The 19,577-nt window shown below is 43.0% G+C and overlaps 1 protein-coding gene and 2 long non-coding RNA genes across 4 annotated transcripts in view; 1 reads left to right on the forward strand and 2 right to left on the reverse strand.

Annotated features, from left to right (window-relative positions):
- Nucleotides 1–3,459, reverse strand: part of LOC146207812 (uncharacterized) — a 32,936-nt gene extending 29,477 nt beyond the window's left edge. The window contains exon 1 of the long non-coding RNA XR_014704268.1: nt 3,268–3,459. This is a non-coding gene — a long non-coding RNA (uncharacterized LOC146207812). The remainder of the gene's footprint in view (nt 1–3,267) is intronic.
- A 1,069-nt stretch (nt 3,460–4,528) lies between these two features.
- LOC146207814 (uncharacterized) overlaps nt 4,529–19,577 on the reverse strand; it is a 40,469-nt gene continuing 25,420 nt past the window's right edge. The window contains exon 4 of the long non-coding RNA XR_014704266.1: nt 4,529–4,691. This is a non-coding gene — a long non-coding RNA (uncharacterized LOC146207814). The remainder of the gene's footprint in view (nt 4,692–19,577) is intronic.
- LOC146207815 (uncharacterized) lies at nt 10,708–16,367 on the forward strand. 2 transcript variants are annotated; one of them, XM_084590488.1, is made up of 3 exons: nt 10,708–10,867; nt 12,735–12,792; nt 15,883–16,367. In XM_084590488.1, the coding sequence occupies exons 1-3, from the start codon at nt 10,800–10,802 to the stop codon at nt 16,201–16,203; spliced, it is 447 nt and encodes a 148-aa protein (XP_084446614.1). In that variant the 5' UTR covers nt 10,708–10,799; the 3' UTR covers nt 16,204–16,367. The 2 variants fall into 2 exon arrangements, with proteins under 2 accessions (XP_084446614.1, XP_084446604.1); XM_084590478.1 differs by lacking the exon at nt 10,708–10,867 and adding an exon at nt 12,317–12,372.

Here is a 19,577-nt window from a genome sequence, read left to right on the forward strand (position 1 = left end):
ACACACTGCGACTCCTCTTGGCTCCTTTCAGACCCCAGACGCCCGCTTCAGCCATCTGCACGTCGATATTGTCAATCCCCTTCCTCCCTGCAGGAATCACTGCTACCTGTTAACCTGCATTGACAGGTTAACGAGATGGCCTGAAGCGATGCCCCTTCAGGATATAAACGCGGAGTCGATCGCAAGAGCACTCATCACACTCTGGATAAGCAGCTACGGTGTACCTGATTATGGCGGTCAATTATACTCAACATTATCTGCCAACTTATCTCGGCTCATCGGCGTCACACTAAGACGACCTCCTGATTACCACCCGATCTTTAACGGTATCACTGAGCGTTTTCACCGGTTGTTGAAAGCTTCCCTTATGGCGTCCGCTTTCCCTGAACCCTGGATTGAGCGCCTACCCTTCGTCCTGCTTGGTCTTCGCATCGCACTTCGCAGTCACTCTTCCACCTGTTCAGCAGAGCTGACGTTTGGCACTACTCTCCGTGTCCTTGACGAGTTCTTTCAGCCTTCACCACCCACGCCTGCTGACGTCACATATTACGCCTGCGGTCTGCGTAACGCTATGAGCACTGTCGTTCCACCACGTTTATGCCAGTATTCTCATCATGACCACGTCCTCCCGGCCTTCAGCGGTGCACTCAATCTTTTTACGACACGACGCCGTAACCACTGTTATGGCCACCATACAATGGTCCATTCCAGGTGTTCCAGCGTGCTCCTAAGCACTTTCTACTGCGCATCAAAGGCCTGGAGGGCACGATATTCGCTGATCGCCTCAAACCTGCTCACCTTGAATCAGACGTCGTTGCCAGGTGTGCCACTGCACCCCTTCCCGATCGTGTCAGTTCTCGCTGCGTAGGATTCACACCCACAGTATCCGCTTTTAGTCATTCCCCTTCGCTCGTGGCTTCATCGCTAGGGCAGGGGGAGGGGAGAGGCTGTGGCACGTCATCGTGGTCCGGCTGCAGAAGAACCCAACAGCCCCATCACTCCTGCCAAGCACGAGAAGATTGTTTTTCGTGGCTGCAGGAAGAGTTCTTTCAGGCGTTCACTGTCGTGTGAAGCAACGGAGTCTCCAGCCAGCATGGTCATGCGATGTAACAGCCCGGTAGGCTTGCGATCTCCGAGCTCTACTGAGGTAAGGAGCTGCTGCAGACGACGCGGCTCCGTTTCAGAAGTTCGCTGGATGAGCGTCGCCCGAAGATGATCGTAAGGATGATCGGCAGGCGGAAAGCGGAGGACGTCGCGAACAATCGCAGCAGTAGTAGGCGTGTGCGCGCCAAATAAGTGCTCGAACATGGTCACCTGTGAAGTGACATGGTGCCGGCGGAACAATGCCTAAAAGGTGAGGAACCAAAGTTCAGAGTTCGATGACCAGGCGCCAGGGAGCTTGAGAGCGGAGACTGCGAACTCGTGAGGTGGCACCGTGTGAGGCGACGGAGACATGCATGTGTGGGGGGATCCGTGGCCATGACTTAAAGGTTAATGAAAACGTCACAGATTATTTGCAGCTATCCAGGTGGTCACTGGTCGCCCAGAGTATGCTCTTCCATCATGTCAGTGACCTGGCTTTTTTGTAAGGTACTTCACTCACATATGATTTCTGGTGCTTGCTCTAATGCGATTTTGTACGCTAGTTTTAGGCCAGAAAGAATTTGGGACACTTTTTAACGCAAAGGCATACCCTTCTGATGCCCTGCTGAGGCATTAAATATCGCTTATAAAAATGCATTTTCAGGATTGTTTTGCTGAGCTCGTTGATTCAAGCTATGTATTTCATATACAAAGCTGCGAGTAGTTAGAAGAGGATCATTAAACTTGTAGGCTTAGATATGACAATGATCATGCTGGGTCACGGGCTATAAGCAATAGAATCGAATCTGCAGATTGGCGAATATGAGCATCACATCGTATTCTTTTCTGTGTATTTTTATATGCGCATCACAACAGTGGTTGGAGCCAGATACATTGAATGGCTGCAACATGTTCGTGGCAGCATTTGACACTAATCGTATTTTATTTGAAAGTTATAAAGCAGTTCTTACTATGTGCAATACTTCTCTAATGCTTACTGTGCACTTCATCTTCAATCCATTGGCATAAAAAAATTGTGAAATAGCCTTAGTTAAGGGCACTGGTGTTACGCTCAGGTATGCCGTATAGTTTCAGGGAGGCTTGAAGGAGTTTTAGGGGGCACATCAATGTCTTACTTTCACCCAGTAGTGCATTATTATATTGCATTTTCTGAAACACACGAAACCTCAAAGTTTTTTTTTTTTTTTAATATAAAAGGAATATTTTCAAGAACAGCTTGTGTGCGAGTCTACAGCGTCCTCTTTCACACAAATGAATCATCAAAATTGCTTGGTCAGTATTGGTCTAATAGGCCTCCTGTTCCTAAAAGAGTACAATCTTCTTTCCGACATGTAACACTCATTTCACGCTTTGACTGCTGAAATTCCTATATGAGCTTGCCAAATTTACGAGCAATAGAGCAATTATAGGTATTTACTACAAGCTTATGACGATCAGTTTGTCTAAAGGCATTACCTAAAAAGGGGTTCCGATATTTAGTTTGTTTTAAAAGTGCATGATATTTCAAAAAGTATTGCCAACGCAATACACGTCTTATCGTTATAGCTAATGCACATGTAGAGAATTTACTTTGACCAAAGTGATAGGTGATTGGTCGCTAGTGTACCCACTGTAGATATAGCTGCACTTTTGTGAGAAACGTGAAAGTTACATGGGGCAACTATGCATCTCTCTGGATATCCCCAGAACAAAAAGGGTCAAAAAAGCAAATATTGTACTGAGCCTGAAATACTGAATTACTGCTACACGACACTCGATGCAAAAATACCGCACTGATATTTCTTGCATAGAGAAAGAGAAATAAAAATTTTTGACCGCAGTCGTGAAATATTCGCTTCTGCGTAGAGTTATCTTACATTGAGGTGCATTAAAAATAACAGTGTACAACGCGTAGGGTCTGGTGACACGACTAAAGATGAGTTTCAAAGGCGGCACAACAGAAAAATTATAGAATGAGCTAAGGAATTTTCGCATATGTATATGGCAAGTAGAAAAATCACAATATTTGAAAAACGAATTCCACTTTTCAGCAGCCTTCCGCTGATCAACTGCCTCTATAAGGTAAGGAGCTCACAGGATATTGTCGTAGGCTCAGGTCACCATAGTATACCATCTAGGGATACAGAATAAAGCAATATGAGCATTTTATATGCTAGATTTTACCTTTCGTTTTCAGCAAGGGAGATAAAAGCCGAGGAGAAATATGGCCCCCAGAGAATTAGCCAGGACACCCACTAAAGAGGTGGTCTGTGTTTCCAAAACTGTTACATCAACTTTAGTGAAACGCTGTCAGCACTGACTACTCCAATCACGTACTTCGGTATCTGACTCGTCCACATATTGCTACTACATTAGACAAAAAAAAAATAGATATTTCAAGCTTGGCTTTCGCCTTGAACTATTATTTGAGAGTGATAAAAGGTGCGATGTCACAAGAAAGAATATTCTATTTGACATGCATCATAGTCCCTAGCACTTTGACATTAGTATATGAAATGTAGATTGTAAATGATCCATCGAAAATTATGTCAAGTGAAAGAAAAATACAGCGCAGAGAAGGACGAGGACAAAATGAAGACACATAGGACGCACGAGCGCTCGTGTGTCCTATGTGTCTTCATTTTGTCCTCGTCCTTCTCTGCGCTGTATTTTTCCATCATGAATAACCAACACGCCCAGACTGCTACGGTAGTCAAGTGAAAGTCGCACGCTGAAGATATTCTTTTAAAGCGTAAGCGTTAAGGGCTTACCCTACCGCTGGCAAAGAGATTACAAAAATTATATATATATATATATATATATATATATATATATATATATATATATATATATATATATATATATATATTCAAACAAGGTGTCACACAACTTTCCCGATTATCTATTTTATTCCAACAGTTTCGGACGGTGGACCGTCCTTCTTCAAGGTAGAATTGCAGATTATCTATTTTATTCCAACAGTTTCGGACGGTGGACCGTCCTTCTTCAAGGTAGAATTGAGTACTCAATTCTACCTTGAAGAAGGACGGTCCACCGTCCGAAACTGTTGGAATAAAATAGATAATCGGGAAAGTTGTGTGACACCCTGTTTGAATTTAACTCTGGCCCATTAGTAACAAGCAATCCATGTCTATATATATATATATATATATATATATATATATATATATATATATATATATATATATATATATATATATATATATATATAAGTGCTCGTTAATATTGCTGGATGTAGCGGAAAATCGTTAATCTTTCGTTGGCTTACTTCATTCAAGAGTCAGTACTTGGAACAGCTATTAGGGTAAAACGTACAAGTTACAATACCATTATAACCTTATTCTCTTACCTGTACAATATATTGCGTTGATCCGGCGAGAAAGGAAAGATCAATAGAGAGTATGCCGGAAATGCTATAGTGATGCTGCAATTTTTATTTCTCGTGTCATGTGCATAAAAAAACAGTGCTGTCACCTACCCATGTCCTGGTGTGTCTGAGGGCAGTGGTCTCTTTGTGGTCAATTCGAAGGCGAACGAAGTCTTTCCAGGTGACAGCTGGGAGTGCAGTACAACCAGAAGACAACGTGCTGAAAAGAGAAAAAGGAAAATTTAACTTGAAAGAACGTGATATTTCGTGAAAAGCGCTTTTCTGATAATTGCACGAAATAAGGCAGATTATGTTTCTGCGAGGAGTGAAACAGATGTGAAGTCAAAGTATTCGGAGACAGACTTGCAGGGAAACATACAAGGATTAAAACGGGCTGGTACAATATTAATGACCACAACTGCGAAGCACTACGAACGTAGCAACTGATGCAGTTTTGAGACAAGCGCACCGCGCTGAAACCGCATTTAGTTTTCTGACTACAGCATTCATGTTTTCCGAATTGAATTCTACACTATACGTAGTGTTCGACTGCCACAAACCCCACATGAGGGTCGAAATGTACAGCTGTGGAAGACAGAGCGAAGTGCTTTTTTTATGCATATTGCAAGACGTCTTGGTATTTTTGCATCGGGCGCCGTCAAACTACATAAATAGTGACCGGCATGCCATATCAGAACTTTGTACACTGCAGCCAAATCCCGTATCCAGCGTGGCAAGATTGGATCAAATTATGTGTTCAGGCATCATCTGGTGGTAGCTATAACAGTACTTCAGCAACTCAGCATTCGCTGCGTGCTTCTGCCTGTTATCCAGGTACACGTAAATGTGTGCAGTAATAACCGCCTGATGTAAAAAAACGCGAAGTATCAAGTGGAGCATCACCCTTTTTTCTGCCTCGCGAGCGCTTGAAAATGCGCCCACTTCGCACTACTCGCATTTCGCGGGCGAGTCGACGCATTACTTCACTGCCTGGGATTCCACTGTGACCAAACATTCACCTTAGTGTAACAATGTGGGTACGTAGTTTGGTAATAGCTTCATGTAGATCATGCTGTATTTTACTTGCTACTAATGACGCGTATAGCTTATATTGAAGCAGTGTTTAATGATATATGCTGAAGAGTTAGGGGGTGCTTTAGAGGGGTCTTGAATACAGGTCATTATTGCTACGGTCCCTCTGGTCGCTGTACGAGGAGGGCCACTGTACACTGTAAGGGTGTGTGTCACCACCTCGTTGTCATTTTCAAGAGACTAAACAGTCACCCCATTGTTAGTTCGTGATGCGTCTTCTTTCACGATCGTTAAATCAGTAGGGTGAATATGATTGCGAAAACGTGCAGAACGTCTTTCTTGGTTAGTATCGGCTCCAACGTTTTTTTACGTCTTTCTTGGTTAGTATCGGCTCCAACGTTTTTTTGTTATATGGGTGCGGGGACCGAGGGTAAAAATAGGGAGACCAATAGTTTCAGTAAAACTTGCTCAAATATTTAGTGTGCTTGTTTAGCTAGAAAAACGTGCTTTTTGCCGGTATGGATGTTGTATGAGGTCTCTCAACGGCAAAAACAGACCCGTAAAGAATATGCGCTCAGTGGAGATATGTATGGGAAAGTTAAATACGGGCTTTGTGCAACGTATGAAGCGCAACATGAATATTATGTTTTTGTAGGCAGGTTAGAGTAAGGTATGAAAATGCATAGAAAACTTTGCTGGGTGTTAGTGCGTGGGCAACCTGAATGAATTGACCCTCTGGTTGGCCAGCAGGCTTATTGACAATGCGCTGGACAGGATGCGTACGTTCATTGCCAACTTTAAAGGTTGTAAAAACAATGATCTGATTAGCTGACTCATGGATGTGAAGTCCAAGGATCCGGCAGGAGGACGTGTGAGGGATGGGATGACTTCAAAATTTGCAAGAGTAAATAGAATAGTGTGTTGGCGTTCACAGCAAGGTTTTACAATGAGTAGCAATTCGAATTTTTCAGGTACGACAGATAGGCCTACTGTGCCGGGATAGCTAGTGACTGCATAGATTCTTTGTTTTAAGGCGTCATCTGCTCTCCTAGAATACCCAGAGATGCACAGGAGAGTAAATTCGTCGGCATAGAATGTATATTGTAGGTTTGGGGCAGTGACCTAGCCTGCAACTTGACTAAGAAAGTATGCTATGAGCAAAAAGAAAGCTTGTGACACCTCCTTGAAGCTATATGACAAACTGGTGCGTCACAAGTTTGGCAGGACTCTCGAAAAAGGCTCAGAATACTTATCATTGGAGATATATAAGACGTTAACTGTAATCCCTGTCGCAAACTAGCGTCTAACGTAACTAAAACGTGTATGCTAATTTGGACGAGAAACTGGATTTTACTTTCGGCTCCGTCAAAAGTTTGACACGAATCTCAGAAAAGGCTCTGAATACTTATAATTGGAGATATGTAAGACGTTAGCTGTAATCCCTGTCGCAAGCAAGCGTCTAACATAACTAAAAGTTGCAGGCTATTTTGGACGATGAACTGTATGGTAATTTGTTCCGTCATAAGTTTGACACAAAAATTCTTGAAACTGGCGCCACATTGACGTCCGCCTGGGATGACGTCTATTTCTGCACGACGGCTGCTGCAGTACCACAGTTTTATACCAGCGCGTTTCCACAAGCACGCACTGAGACAGATTTTTTATCGCACAATGGAATTAGTAAAGAGCCTTAGTCATGTGACGTCAGGTCGTGTAACAACTTAAAAACTTCCTAGCAAGGAGAATGAGAACGAAGATGAAGGTGTTATTGAGACCTTTGTGAATATTAGCGTTCTTTGTTAGTAGCTGTGATAATTTTGGTGCGTTTTAGTTCTTTGCAGCCTTGAAAACTACACTTCTGGTGCAATTTCCGCATACTAAGACGAAATCCTCTATAGGCTCATCGGTGTTATCAGGATCTGTGCGTTCACTATGTGTCCGCAAGATTCCGCAGGGTTCCACGGGATACCAACGAGGTTCACCTTAACCTTTAAAAAATCACCGTCCACCGCGAATCGAACTCCAACCCCTCCGATCACCAGCCAAGCGCGTTCACCGATGACGCCACGCCGGACTATTTTCAGCATGATATTTATTGCACGCTTTTAAATGCTGAATAAGGTGCCACGGCGGGAACGCGAGAAACAGATCTTAGTTCTTGTCTATAGCATTCCTGCCACCTCCATGGCAACATAGGGGAGCAATGACGATGCCTTCAATCCGGTTTCCAGGACGGCGCATGGCGCACGCCATCTTCCGCCAGCTACGAAGACCAAGGGCTGCAACAAGTGCGCGCCATCGCCGTTGAGTGGAGCTGCTCACATAGAATCCGGCACGGAAGAAGCACTGTCTAATCGGTGAGGTTCCGGCAAATACCCACTACAATAGAATCAGCCCCAAAAGGATTTCACTTTGTCGATCCTTAATGGTCTTAATTACAGGAAGAATTTTTTACTGCAGTTTCTAAAAGTACATCTTGTTTCTACAGATTCTCTTCTACAGATTCTCATAAAGAATATAATCCAAGTGCCAACAACATAATCCTAGAGGCAACCGTGTAATCTGCACGCCATGCAATTTAATACTAGTTAGAAATGTTTAGTGTAAGCGCCAGCGTATCTAACTTAAAGGCCGAGTAGAACCATACAAGCGGCAATTAATTTTACCTTAAGTGGAACGCAATTAACAGAAGCGCCAGCTGCTTTAATCTGGGTGTAAACCTATTTAATTCACATGTTCAGAAGGAACACGGGAGTTACTTCAGAGCTCGGATAATACGAATTCTAAGAGTATAGCTAGCGGAGGAAAGCGCGGGTTTCCGCACTCATTATCCAAAATCAGTGAATTAAACGGTCTTTTATACTGAATAGAACTCCCTTGTCTGGAACGTAAAATATTAATATTTAAGAAGAGTAAATTGAGTCTTACGTAAATTTTGTAGAAAAATTTGGCAGTGATTTAGCTGTGGTTAAGCTGAATTGCGATAGCAAAAGGCTGCATGGCTAATTTGTGGCCTAATGAAGACTCGAATGCATAAGTTCACTTACCGGTGTTAGATCATTTTTATGCCACAGCTGGTCGCACACCTTTTCATTTACTTGTCATGTACGTTAACCAGCCGGTTTTTTCTCCATGGAAGCCTATGATTCCTACTCTGACGTTCTAATCAAACTCGGAAAGGGGACCGCCGTTCGAGCTTCTAAGCTCACCAAGACATGAGAACAGCAAAGTTTCCGAACACCCCAGGGCTACAGTTCTTGGTGTCCATGCGTGGGGGGGGGGGGGGGGGGGGATATGAAGAGAAAAGCAACATGCTCAGTATCGTAGTAAAGGCCGCAAGATTCATTACAGTGACTGATATAGAGTCGTTCAAGAAAGACAGTACCTCTACAAAATTTGGAAATGATATTGTAGCTGCCATAAAAATACTGTCCGTAAGAACCTAGATTAGGAGAAAATGTAGGCAGTGGAAGAAGAATTGCCCGGACTGGCAATTAGAACAATTACCGTCTATCGTCTGCTCGTCGCCAACGGTTACTCTATGAATTTAGTGACTCAGAGGCCGCTCGACCGCGATAGAGCACAGCTTTCTTTCTTTTTTATTTTTTTTTGCTAGAGAAAGACGCGCATATGAATGTGAAAACAAATGGAGGATTCCTAAGCTCCACGTTTGAGTCCACGGTGCGATAGCTTAGGCTACCAGTCGAAATATAAGGCCCGGTTTAACCAAACCTTATGAGTGCCTCGAGGGGCTGGTGCAGTGGTTAGGGCATTCGATTGCTGTGCGCAAGGATGTGGGATTGGAATCCCTGCTGTGGCGGTCGCATTTGTATGGAGGCGATAAGCCAGGCGCCCATGTGCTGTGCGACGTCTGGTCGAAATTTCTGCAGCCCTCTTCTGCAGCTTCTCTCATAGCCTGAGTTGCTTTAGGACGTTAAATTCATTCAACCGAAATCAAACCTTATGAGCATTCCTGCGTAGCCTGTAGGTGTAGCGTACCTGTCCTTTCTACCTCAAATGAGAAACTCGAGTTGGCGGCTCCTCCTAACTTTCTGATATCATGTGGTCACGTTAAATGGCACAAGCCATCGAAGAATCACTCCTCGCCATTTTGGCTGCCAGCTACGACCGGCCAGTGCCATGCCCGTCATTTTTCGCTTACCGCGCCGCCACAAATGCCGGCGCTTGATTTTCTGCGTAACGTTCACTTTAACGCTATCGCGTTATATTGATGAATATATTTAACGACATCCAACCTTAACGACCACGACTCAAACCATACAGGTGGTGCTTGAGCAGATCATGCATAGCTTTAGCGTTTCGCCCGCCTTATAAGCACTAAATACAAAAACGCCAGTCATATCTTGCACGTTAAACTGACGGGAAGTGTAGGGTACTGTTTTGTGTAGAATGATGCAGGATGCGCCGAACTTATCGGGGAAGAAGAGACTGCAGAGAACAATTTGGGCTGTGTACGTTGCTTTATTATTAGGATATACAAATTTCTTTCCCGAAGAACCAGCCGTTAGCGTTCCGCAAGCAAATATTACCCGTTGGCAAAACGTGCTCCTTTCGTTATTGTATTTCTCTTGTTAATTCTTCATAACCAGTACAAAATGCTTACACTATTAAATATTTCCTTTATCCAGGTCCTCACTAAAAGAGCTTGCGATGTTCTAAAGATTTTCAGGTGGTCGAAATTACTCCGTAGCCCTCCACTACGGCTTCTCTTTCTCTCTTTCTACTTTCACTCCCCACTTCCCTTACGGCGTGGTTCAGGTGTCCAAAAGAAAACAAGCGTAACAGATACTGCGCCTTTTCCTTCCTGTGAACCAATTATACACATATATTCACGGCCCGCATATTAGGCACTGGCAATTAACGGCAACTCCATAATCATCAGACGTGTGATACTTATAAATTCAATATACGTTACATTTATTATTTCGATGAATGCCTAATATTTCCGTTACAAGCATTTCGGCACCAGTTACTGATGAAGAGTGAACTGTCGAAGCAGGTGGCTCTTCTCTAAAATCGTAATAGCATCCAGATGACGTCTTACAGTGGGAAACCAGGCGTCACACTCGCCACTTGCAAATTATAGTTGGTAGCTATGAGCTTCGGATCTAAATATCATCCCCTCGCTTCTCTGACATGATAAATTATGTTTATATTCACCTTTTCTACTCATTTGCGATTGCGCTATGTATTCCTACTGGATATAAATCACGAGTTCTCAGTGGTCTAAAAAGTTTGGTCTTTACCATCCACTAAACTTCTTTCACGTTCATACATGCCTGGAAAATGGGGCTATTTGTCCTTCTTCCTTCTTGTCATGCAGTACCTCTTGCGTGTTTCCCAGTAAGTACGAACGCGATTGTAACAACGCACGAAAGTCGGTCAAGTTTACAATGGTGGCAAACCTCTCCAGAAAAAAGCGACTGAATAGATAATTTTCTTTTAGTTGAAGAAAAATGTTGATTCGGAAAATTTTATGACGCTAAAGTAATTTTATTTACTGTAGGAGACTTCAAGTTACACTTAGGTAGTGGGTAACACTACCACTTCGTTTACCGGTGATCAGGACTTTGTGCTAACAGTGAGATGCGTTAAAGAAAAACAGGGGGTTTTCAGCCGATGTTTGCTGATTTTCAAATTGACAGGTTGCTTATTGTGAAATTCAATGTTTTTGCAGAATTATTTTTCCTCAAAAAAGCCACCGAACTTAAACTTATTTTTGTGCCATCATAACGCGCTGCTTGCCTAAAAATGACGAAGTTCGCTCTTTATTGTTTATTTAAGACTTGAGTTTCGGGATCTAGACGTGTCTGAAAGCTGGTTAGTTCGCTGTTTACTGCTCATTTAGGACTCCAGTTTGGTGTACTGGACGTGCTTTAAACTCGTTTTGCACTCTTTGGTAAGATGTGCGGTTCGATGGCTGTAAACGTAAAAGATCAAGGTGGTACAGCTGTAATGTATTTTCTGAGAGACCATGCGTAAATATCCGCTTGGCTCACTACCATCCTGCTTCTGTATATATCATGCAGACCCAAAGCGATTATAAGATCACAAGGAAAAAAATGATATCAGGCAAGAAAAAATTTTTGTTGTCTGTTTCCAAGGAGAGTTAAATAACTTCTGTTTTGTGAGCCGGCATTTTTCAGTATAAGAGAGACAAACGCAATCACCTAATGCTAAAACAGCGTGTGCGCAAACGGAGTAATCGCAGTACGCAGGACTATCTTGCACCGCGTTGAAGCAGATGCCAGCAATAGGCACCTGAAAGCAATCAGTTCAACAGCTGTCTTCCAACAAATAGGTAATTTGGTAAGTTAACTGAAGGATTCTATTTGCATACGATCATGAAATCAAGGACTCATCGTGCCTGGCATGCAAGAAAATCTTTTTTCCTCAAAGTAAAAACACACACAAAAAAAGGTCCTGGATCCACATATGGCGAACATTCCTGCCATGTACGCGGAAAGCGAGACATTTTCTTGACGGTTCATAATGAACACGTTTTTTTTTTTTTTTAATTCGAAGTGCTTACATAACGTTTATCCAGGGAAGAAGCTTCGAACTGATAGTTGAGGGTTTCGGAGTAAGTGAACTACATCGCTTGGCTTTTGACTAGCGTAATAATCCAAACGGAAATATGTTATGCAAACGGCTCCTCTAATGAATTCACAGATGACTCCAATTCATCAATTCACTCATCACGAAGTTCTTCAACCATGTGCCTTAGCAGTAAGCTGTAGCATGTGTGTGGCACTGTGGTCGCCTACGCCAGCGGTACAAAACATCTGCAGGGCCACTACCCACAAAATGAGACCTTATCCCCAATTCCTTCCATATAGCGGCCAGAAGTAAGCCGACTGGCGTGTCCTATCATCTTTGTTAAGGGAATAGTTTGCGGCAAAAAAAAAAAAAACATCACCGAACGGACCTCGAGCCAGCATTGTAAAAGAAGAAGCTTCGCATTTCAGTGCTTTAATCCAGCCGACCACCTACGCCGCGTGTTAAGCTGTGAGCCTACACAGGAATGCCGCACTTTCATGCATATATATTTGTTTCCTTTCAATTCTTCGGCACTCTGATGCAGCTGACGCTAAATCTAACTCAAGTTTAGAACCTCTGGCTCATGAGAACTATAGCGCCTCTACACACTTCTAGGCGGGAACCTTACTACTACGGAATGTCATTGTAATTTTTTTTTTTTTCATTTCAGATCATGTGATTGGTGTGACCGCAGTGCCAAAGACCCTTACCAAGGCTGCTTGGGCAGCGTGAGTAAATGTGCTAATTTTTGCGAAGTTGCTGCTATCGACGAGGATACTAATCTTAACTTCCTGCCTTAGTACATAAACAGGGCGTTTCTGTAAACACTGCGGAAAGCACTAACATATGAAGAATTCGGAATCGAGAAAAAAAAAGACCTTCGAAACTTGTCTACTTATCTAGTAGTGATTTAGATAGTATGCTAGTAGGACCAGAATAGCACTCTGGACGTTTAGGCGTACCAACGTTTCTTAAAAATTACGCGAAGAAAATATGACGGTTGCCTGGGCTGAAAGTGAGCGCGGGAGTGATCACAATTGGATGCGAAAACATACCGTGACGCCACCTGTTGACAACGCCGCGTGACGCAGTAAGTGAGATAACGCGCGTTGAGCTGATGCTGTGTGATGCTTTCTTAGGCAGTTTAGCTCCGTATTGATGCTCAATTCATATATTTGCTTTTCATATACACTTTGGCCTAAGCCTGTTGTAGGTCATTTGAGGTATTAGGCCAACTCTATTTGGAAAGAAGACCATAAGCTGTCGAAGCGTAGTTCGGCAAGTTTGAAGTACTGCTACAATGCTGCACGTGCAGCTTTGTTGTCGCTGTTGTTAAAGAAAGTGAACATGCGACAGATCCAGTCACAAATAAGCGGTCACATATCCTCTGATCAGTTGGAAAAAATACGCGCTGCCCTGTCACATCGCTGCTTTGTTCTGCTATTTGCATGTTCCCTGCTAGCGGAACGGAGCTCGCAGGTGGTGACAGATGCGAGGCACTTCGCAGAGTGCCGGCAGAAGCGGTGTCATTCGGCTGATCCTTGAATAGCCAAATTTAACAGTGCGGAAAAAATCTTCTAAAACAACTGTTCAGATTTGTGTTACTTTTTGCAGATTCACCCAGATCATTGCCTCTCGAACTTTGGGTGGTGCTCAGTTTTCCGCTTAGTTTTGTTGACTCTTACGAGAGCAGATCATGATAAGCATTGATTATTTGTTTTGAATTACGGCTGAAGTTTCCTAAGGCGAGTCGCAACGCATACCGCTCCGCGTGGCAGCAGAAATGTTTAGAATAAATTTTACACCTCCGCACTTTCAGACGAACATTCTTTTCTCTGCATAGGTACTGCTCGGCGAAGAAGCCAGTATATTTTCTATCCCACCAGCGATCAGGCTTCGTTCGCTTCACAAGTGATAAGTGCAAGTACATAAACCTTAATTAGCGCCAGTCCTTCGGCCGCAACTCACGGAACTCTCCAACTCCATATCCATGGAATCTTGTTCGATGAAACGCTTGTTGCACACAAGAATGACCACCTAATTATTTGCACAATTGGAACTTGTTTATCCAAGCTTACTTGCAGTTGTCGGCACCGCGTCTCGAAATAATCGGGGGCTGCGTTAAAAAAGAAATCGTATCATGGTAATTTGCGGTTCTAGTGATTGAAACTGACTGCTCTGTGATGGGCAATGACAAGTTAACAAGATCATTATAATTATTTTGTTAATGATTAAATTAGAGAAAGTGCAAAAATTAAAACTTTGGAAACAAGGGTTCAAAGGTGTCAAAGTGCTCAGAATGAAAAAGGAATGCTTGATGATGCAAATTATTAAACTTTGGAGCATTAATTGACCAATTAGTAAGCTGATATTATTGAATAAAGGAAAAACCTGTACTAAACTGTCAAACCGCTCAGAATTAAAAGCTAAAGGTTGGTGGATTCTAAGATGCTAAAAATAAACAAAAAAAATTAAGCCTAAAAAAGGAAAACTGTCAGCGTGTGTGAAATACTATTGCTTCATACGCTAACGATGTAGTCGAACGCGCACTGGGATGATCAAATTTCAAGAAGCGGCGCCCGAACTTATCAGTGACGCCACCAAAACAGTGCAAAACATCGTCGATGAGCGTTTATACCCTTAACGCAGCACTTCAGGTGTGCCATCGGTTTTTTCTTTGGCATATATGCTGCCTTCTGATGTTCGCTAGCTATTAGCAAAAACGTTTGAATGAGTTCAGCTGTGAATATGATTCTGCGTAAGAAATGGGGGATGCTCTTAAAGTGGTATCTTCAAAAACAAAATGTTAATATTTCTTCAGTACGACTGCGTAGACAGGAAAAAAAAATCATGTTATATATAGTGATGGCGAATAGCGTCTAAAATAGTCATCATCAGGCTCATGCTACCTGGTGGTGGCAGAACCAAATGGTGGGACGGAGCTCCCTGCACGGCACTTCGGTGCTCACTCACTGCGAGGCGACACGCTTAAAACGCAAAAGAAACCCCTTGAAGCGCAATCCATCTCACTGCACTGGAAATGATCTGGCACTGGTCTTGAGTGGAGGCACTGGTTACACTTCCTACAAACCATCTTCACATGCCCTACATTCTTTCATCTCCCATCCCGGAATGTTGCGGCCTTACTGGGAGACTCTTATGACCAACTATAACTGGCCCAGTGCAGGGAAGATGTTTTCGCCTTATTTTACAAATTACCTACCAATATATCGAAACATTTACTTGTACCCAAACGATAATAAGAGTAAGCTAGTGCATTAACATTCCCATTGAAATATATCCGATGCAGCCGGTACTGAATGCGTGCGTTTCCCTTGCACAGTCTAACAGCATTATAGTGCCAGCCTGGTAGGCAACAAGGAGGTGCTGTCACTATACTGTCACATTACTGTAAGAAGCAAACCCAACAAAGTGGTTTGCTTCTTAGGCATGTAGCGATGCAGTTAAAAGTCTCCTTAGCCACTCGATCAATCTTAAGTAAGGAAAGGTTGTTTTGTCTCCTTCCGAAGCCGTTTAATCTGTAGGGCTGCCTTGAGCGCTTGAAAGTATGTCTTAGGAGAAAAACATATGGGAAATGTGGCCGCTTCGCCTGGTTATGTTTGACAAACGTGGTATATATCTTTATAAGCCGCTCGGCATTGTTACACTCATTGAGCATCATAACAGTTTCACTCATAGCAATGCACATCATAGCTCATAGCGCATCATTGCATTGCACATAGTAGCACAATTTGCTAGTGTGTATATAAAACGACCGGTGTATTCTAGTTAATGACGATCATTTTTCTCCCTAACAGTGTGACCCATATAAGCCCTACGAAGGATGTGGCTCGGGTTGCTGGTGCTACCATGGCGGTACTCATCCCGTCGAAGGCTACGACATGGGCGGATTTTGCTACGAGGCTGATGAAGACATTGAGCCTAACGAAGACAACTCCCAAACTGCTGCAACGGCTATTCAGCTCACTGCAACCGCGCTGCAAGCCGGCGCGGTAGTAGCTAGCAGGATTCCAATCTCGAAGGTGAAAATCGGGCGAGGGGCTGCGAAATTTGCTGCAAAGATTCGTATGCCTAAGATTAAGTTAAGGATTCCTAGATTCAAGCTTTCACGAGGGTAAGTGGTACTGCATACCGCGAAATAAATGTTTAGTGTTTGCGTCTGAACAGGCTAAGACGTCGTTGGGATTTCTTACCAAGTTTTATACCCCGCCGATTTGCTGCCACTCTTCGACAGCGGAGCAACGCGACCGAAAATAAATATATTATTGAAAGTTCTGCACAAGAGCATGTCCTGTAAGTGTTCGCTTAGTAATTGGGAAGCCTGTCAGCAGCGTTTGCTTGAGCCCATATACCTGTGCAAAAAAAGAAAGAACTTAAATGTCACTATCACCTCTTGATCGCAATCTCAACAACATACGTGGTGACATTGAAGCTTCTTAATTTTCCTACCCTTGTCTGCTCTGAAACATGGCTAATTCTTAATCCCAGATATTAAGTAGTAGATAGATAGATGCACCGAAATTTATGGCAGAATTATTATTTCGAGGCTTTTCATAGTTCCCATGTTGTCTCCTAATCTATCTGAAAATTTCTTCTAGAGAATTATCGCTATGCCGCTCAATCATGTCACATTCCTTCATCATCTAATCAAAAAAGCTCACAGGATAGTTTTTCCTTTGTAACACGGAATTTGTCAGCAGGTATGGGTAGTTAGCATTGCTTGATATACTGAGACAAAGAATTTGAGACTGACGTGCATGAGCATGCTTTCCGCTGCAACTACCACAATGACACGACACCGAGGGAACAGGTGGCTCCATAACATCATATACACTCCTGCTATACTACATCTAAACCTTACTCCGCTTTCGCCACACCTTCTTCAGGGCACATTAGCCCTTCTGCACATTCTTCTCTTTCCGCAATAATAACCCTCCAGGTGCTTCCATGACAAACTCCGCTGGAGTTAAGCCGCCTACTACTACACAAATACTATATACACCAACTCCTAAAGCAGGACCTGTCGCTTAAGCTGTAGCTCCGAAACACTCGCTTTTTTATATGGAGTCAGCAAGCATCCTTGGCAGTAAGGAGAAATAGATGCACATTAATAACGCTGAGGGTGAGAATATGGACCTGAAAACAACCTGACCTTTCCTTCGTGCTGTCAACTTTCGGCAGTGCTCATAAGGCCTCAGCGAGCAATTTGAGAAAATTTCAATTTTTTTTATACTAATGCAATATTGCGTTGTAAATATATTGTTGCGACCAATATTGTATTTTGCAAAAGAAGCCCTTCTGTGGGACGGCACGCTGTAGAAATTCGCCTATTCTCAATGGAGCTCGCAACTAATTCTTAGGAATGGAAGGAAGAATACTGCAGAATATATCGAACACAATCAATGGTGGAGCCGGTACTCGTGATTGCGAAATTTCCGAGCGCATACAGCTAATAAAAATGCAGAAAAATAGCAAATGAGCCTTCTTACCTTCTACAAATTAACATGTTAAGTGGCGATTTGAATATTTTTCAAGATGTCTTCGACTATCTGTGCTGAATATTTTAATGAGTCCCAGGGAAATGCTTAGTGAAAGCAATGCAGCGAAGGATTTGCATTCCTCTTTATTTGTATCTATTCCTACTTTCAGACGGTTTTGCTTTTAAGCAAACCATTGGCACATTTTTGATGAGCTGACATGTGGGTAGGTCCGTAGATATTTTTAGAAGGGTTTACTTCTAAAACGGTCTTCAGGTACCCCACAATGCATGGTAATGGCGTTTTGTTAGAGTAGTATTTCCAGATTTTCCCTCCTGCTATGTCGCTCCTGTACCAGTGCGAATCACGCCTATTATTTAGAGAATACAGCATTTTAAAACGATGTGCTTTGTATTCAAAAATCCCAAAATAAAATCTGGACAATTTTCGGAATACGGACATTGATACAATGCCTACCGAAATATTCGGGTTAATGTTGAGAAAAATATATATTATATTTAACCACCTCATGCAGTCGTCGATGCATTCTAATGGCGTTTTGTTAGAGTAGTATTCCCAGATTTTTCCTCCTGCTATGTCGCTCCTGTATCAGTTAATTTGGGCGGTACGGGCATGTGTAAGGATTAGGTAAAATAGCGTTCAAGATACCTGTGACTTCCCCCGCCCGAAAGGTTTCCCACTTCAGCTCATTCAGAGAACGCAAATCAGGTTACGACGTGTATCAATACAATGATACGGGTGGATAGCATATGCTTGAATGAAAAAAAGTAGCATTTGGTAAGTAAAGGGCGCACTTTAGTATATTATATGCATAGGAGAAATCTTCAATAAAGTTACTACACTGGAAAACTCCCCTGAAAAGAAGGCTGACGACTGATCTGCGTTGACGCCTCGAGTTTACAAATACGTTGTCTCGCGAAACTTGTTTTTTTTTTTTTTCGCAAGATTCGCGTGAATATTTACGGAAAAAGAAACAGCGCCTTATCAGGTGGGCGGTCCATACAGCAACAGGAAAAAATTGCGCTCCTCCATGCACTTGCCAGGCTTACGAATCAGGATACTACGCCATCAGCTACTGTGTTCTACCTGGCGGCGATTACGGTGGCGTTGGGGGTGGTGTGCGCCCTAATAATGTGCTAATGACTTCGGCATCACTCGCGGGAGACCTGAGTGGCACCACGTCTCACTGGAGGTCGCCGACGATAAAGGAACTGTCGCTACCAAAGGTTTCACTTCCGAAAGTTGAGTTGCTGAAGTTCAAGCTTCCTAAATTCAAACTTCCCAAATTCGGCTGAAATCTGCGAATACTCTGAAATAAAGGTCAGGAGTACTAATGCCGAAATGGTGTTCATCTCAATCGGAACCCCTACACAATCACGCACGTAAAAAAGTTTTCGTCATTACTAAAGAATTAATGAACGTCGTTGAGCGCGACCTTCAGCATCACAGCAGAGCCGAGCACAAAGGCCTTCCAGGTTAGTCAGAACGTCTCCTTGATGCTGCGACAACAGAGCTCCGTTCCAACAAAACCAAGCTGTCGTCAGTACCAAAACTTCTTGATTGATAGAGACTATACGATGACGCCATAGGGGTCAAATGACACGGAGAACAAATCCCAAATTGCCACGGAGGGATCGTGACGTAGTTATGAGGTGAAAGCTCCAGCAAGCTTCTGTTCATTTCTGCTTGTTTTTCAGGTCATTAACATATCCTAACGTCAGTTCAACATCATTATACGGTGTCTGTGAACAAAGGAAAGCGATTAAATGTTAAATAAAACAGGGAACAGTAAAGTTATAGAAATTAATTTATCGCCCTTCGGTCGCGAGCAGGGCCAGAGGTTCGATAACACCATTTTACTATTAACATCTACGCCCCTAGAGAGAGGATGGACAGGAGGCTAGAGGGAGGAGAGTACAAAAACTTACTGAAAAATAGAAACTTTAGGTTTCCTTAGAGTTTTATGGGGGCCTAACCTAGATTGTAGTAGAAAA

This window comes from Amblyomma maculatum, chromosome 1 (genome assembly GCF_055883805.1).
Source record: "Amblyomma maculatum isolate TAMU_Amacu chromosome 1, ASM5588380v1, whole genome shotgun sequence".
NCBI classification, from domain to species: Eukaryota; Metazoa; Arthropoda; class Arachnida; order Ixodida; family Ixodidae; genus Amblyomma; species Amblyomma maculatum.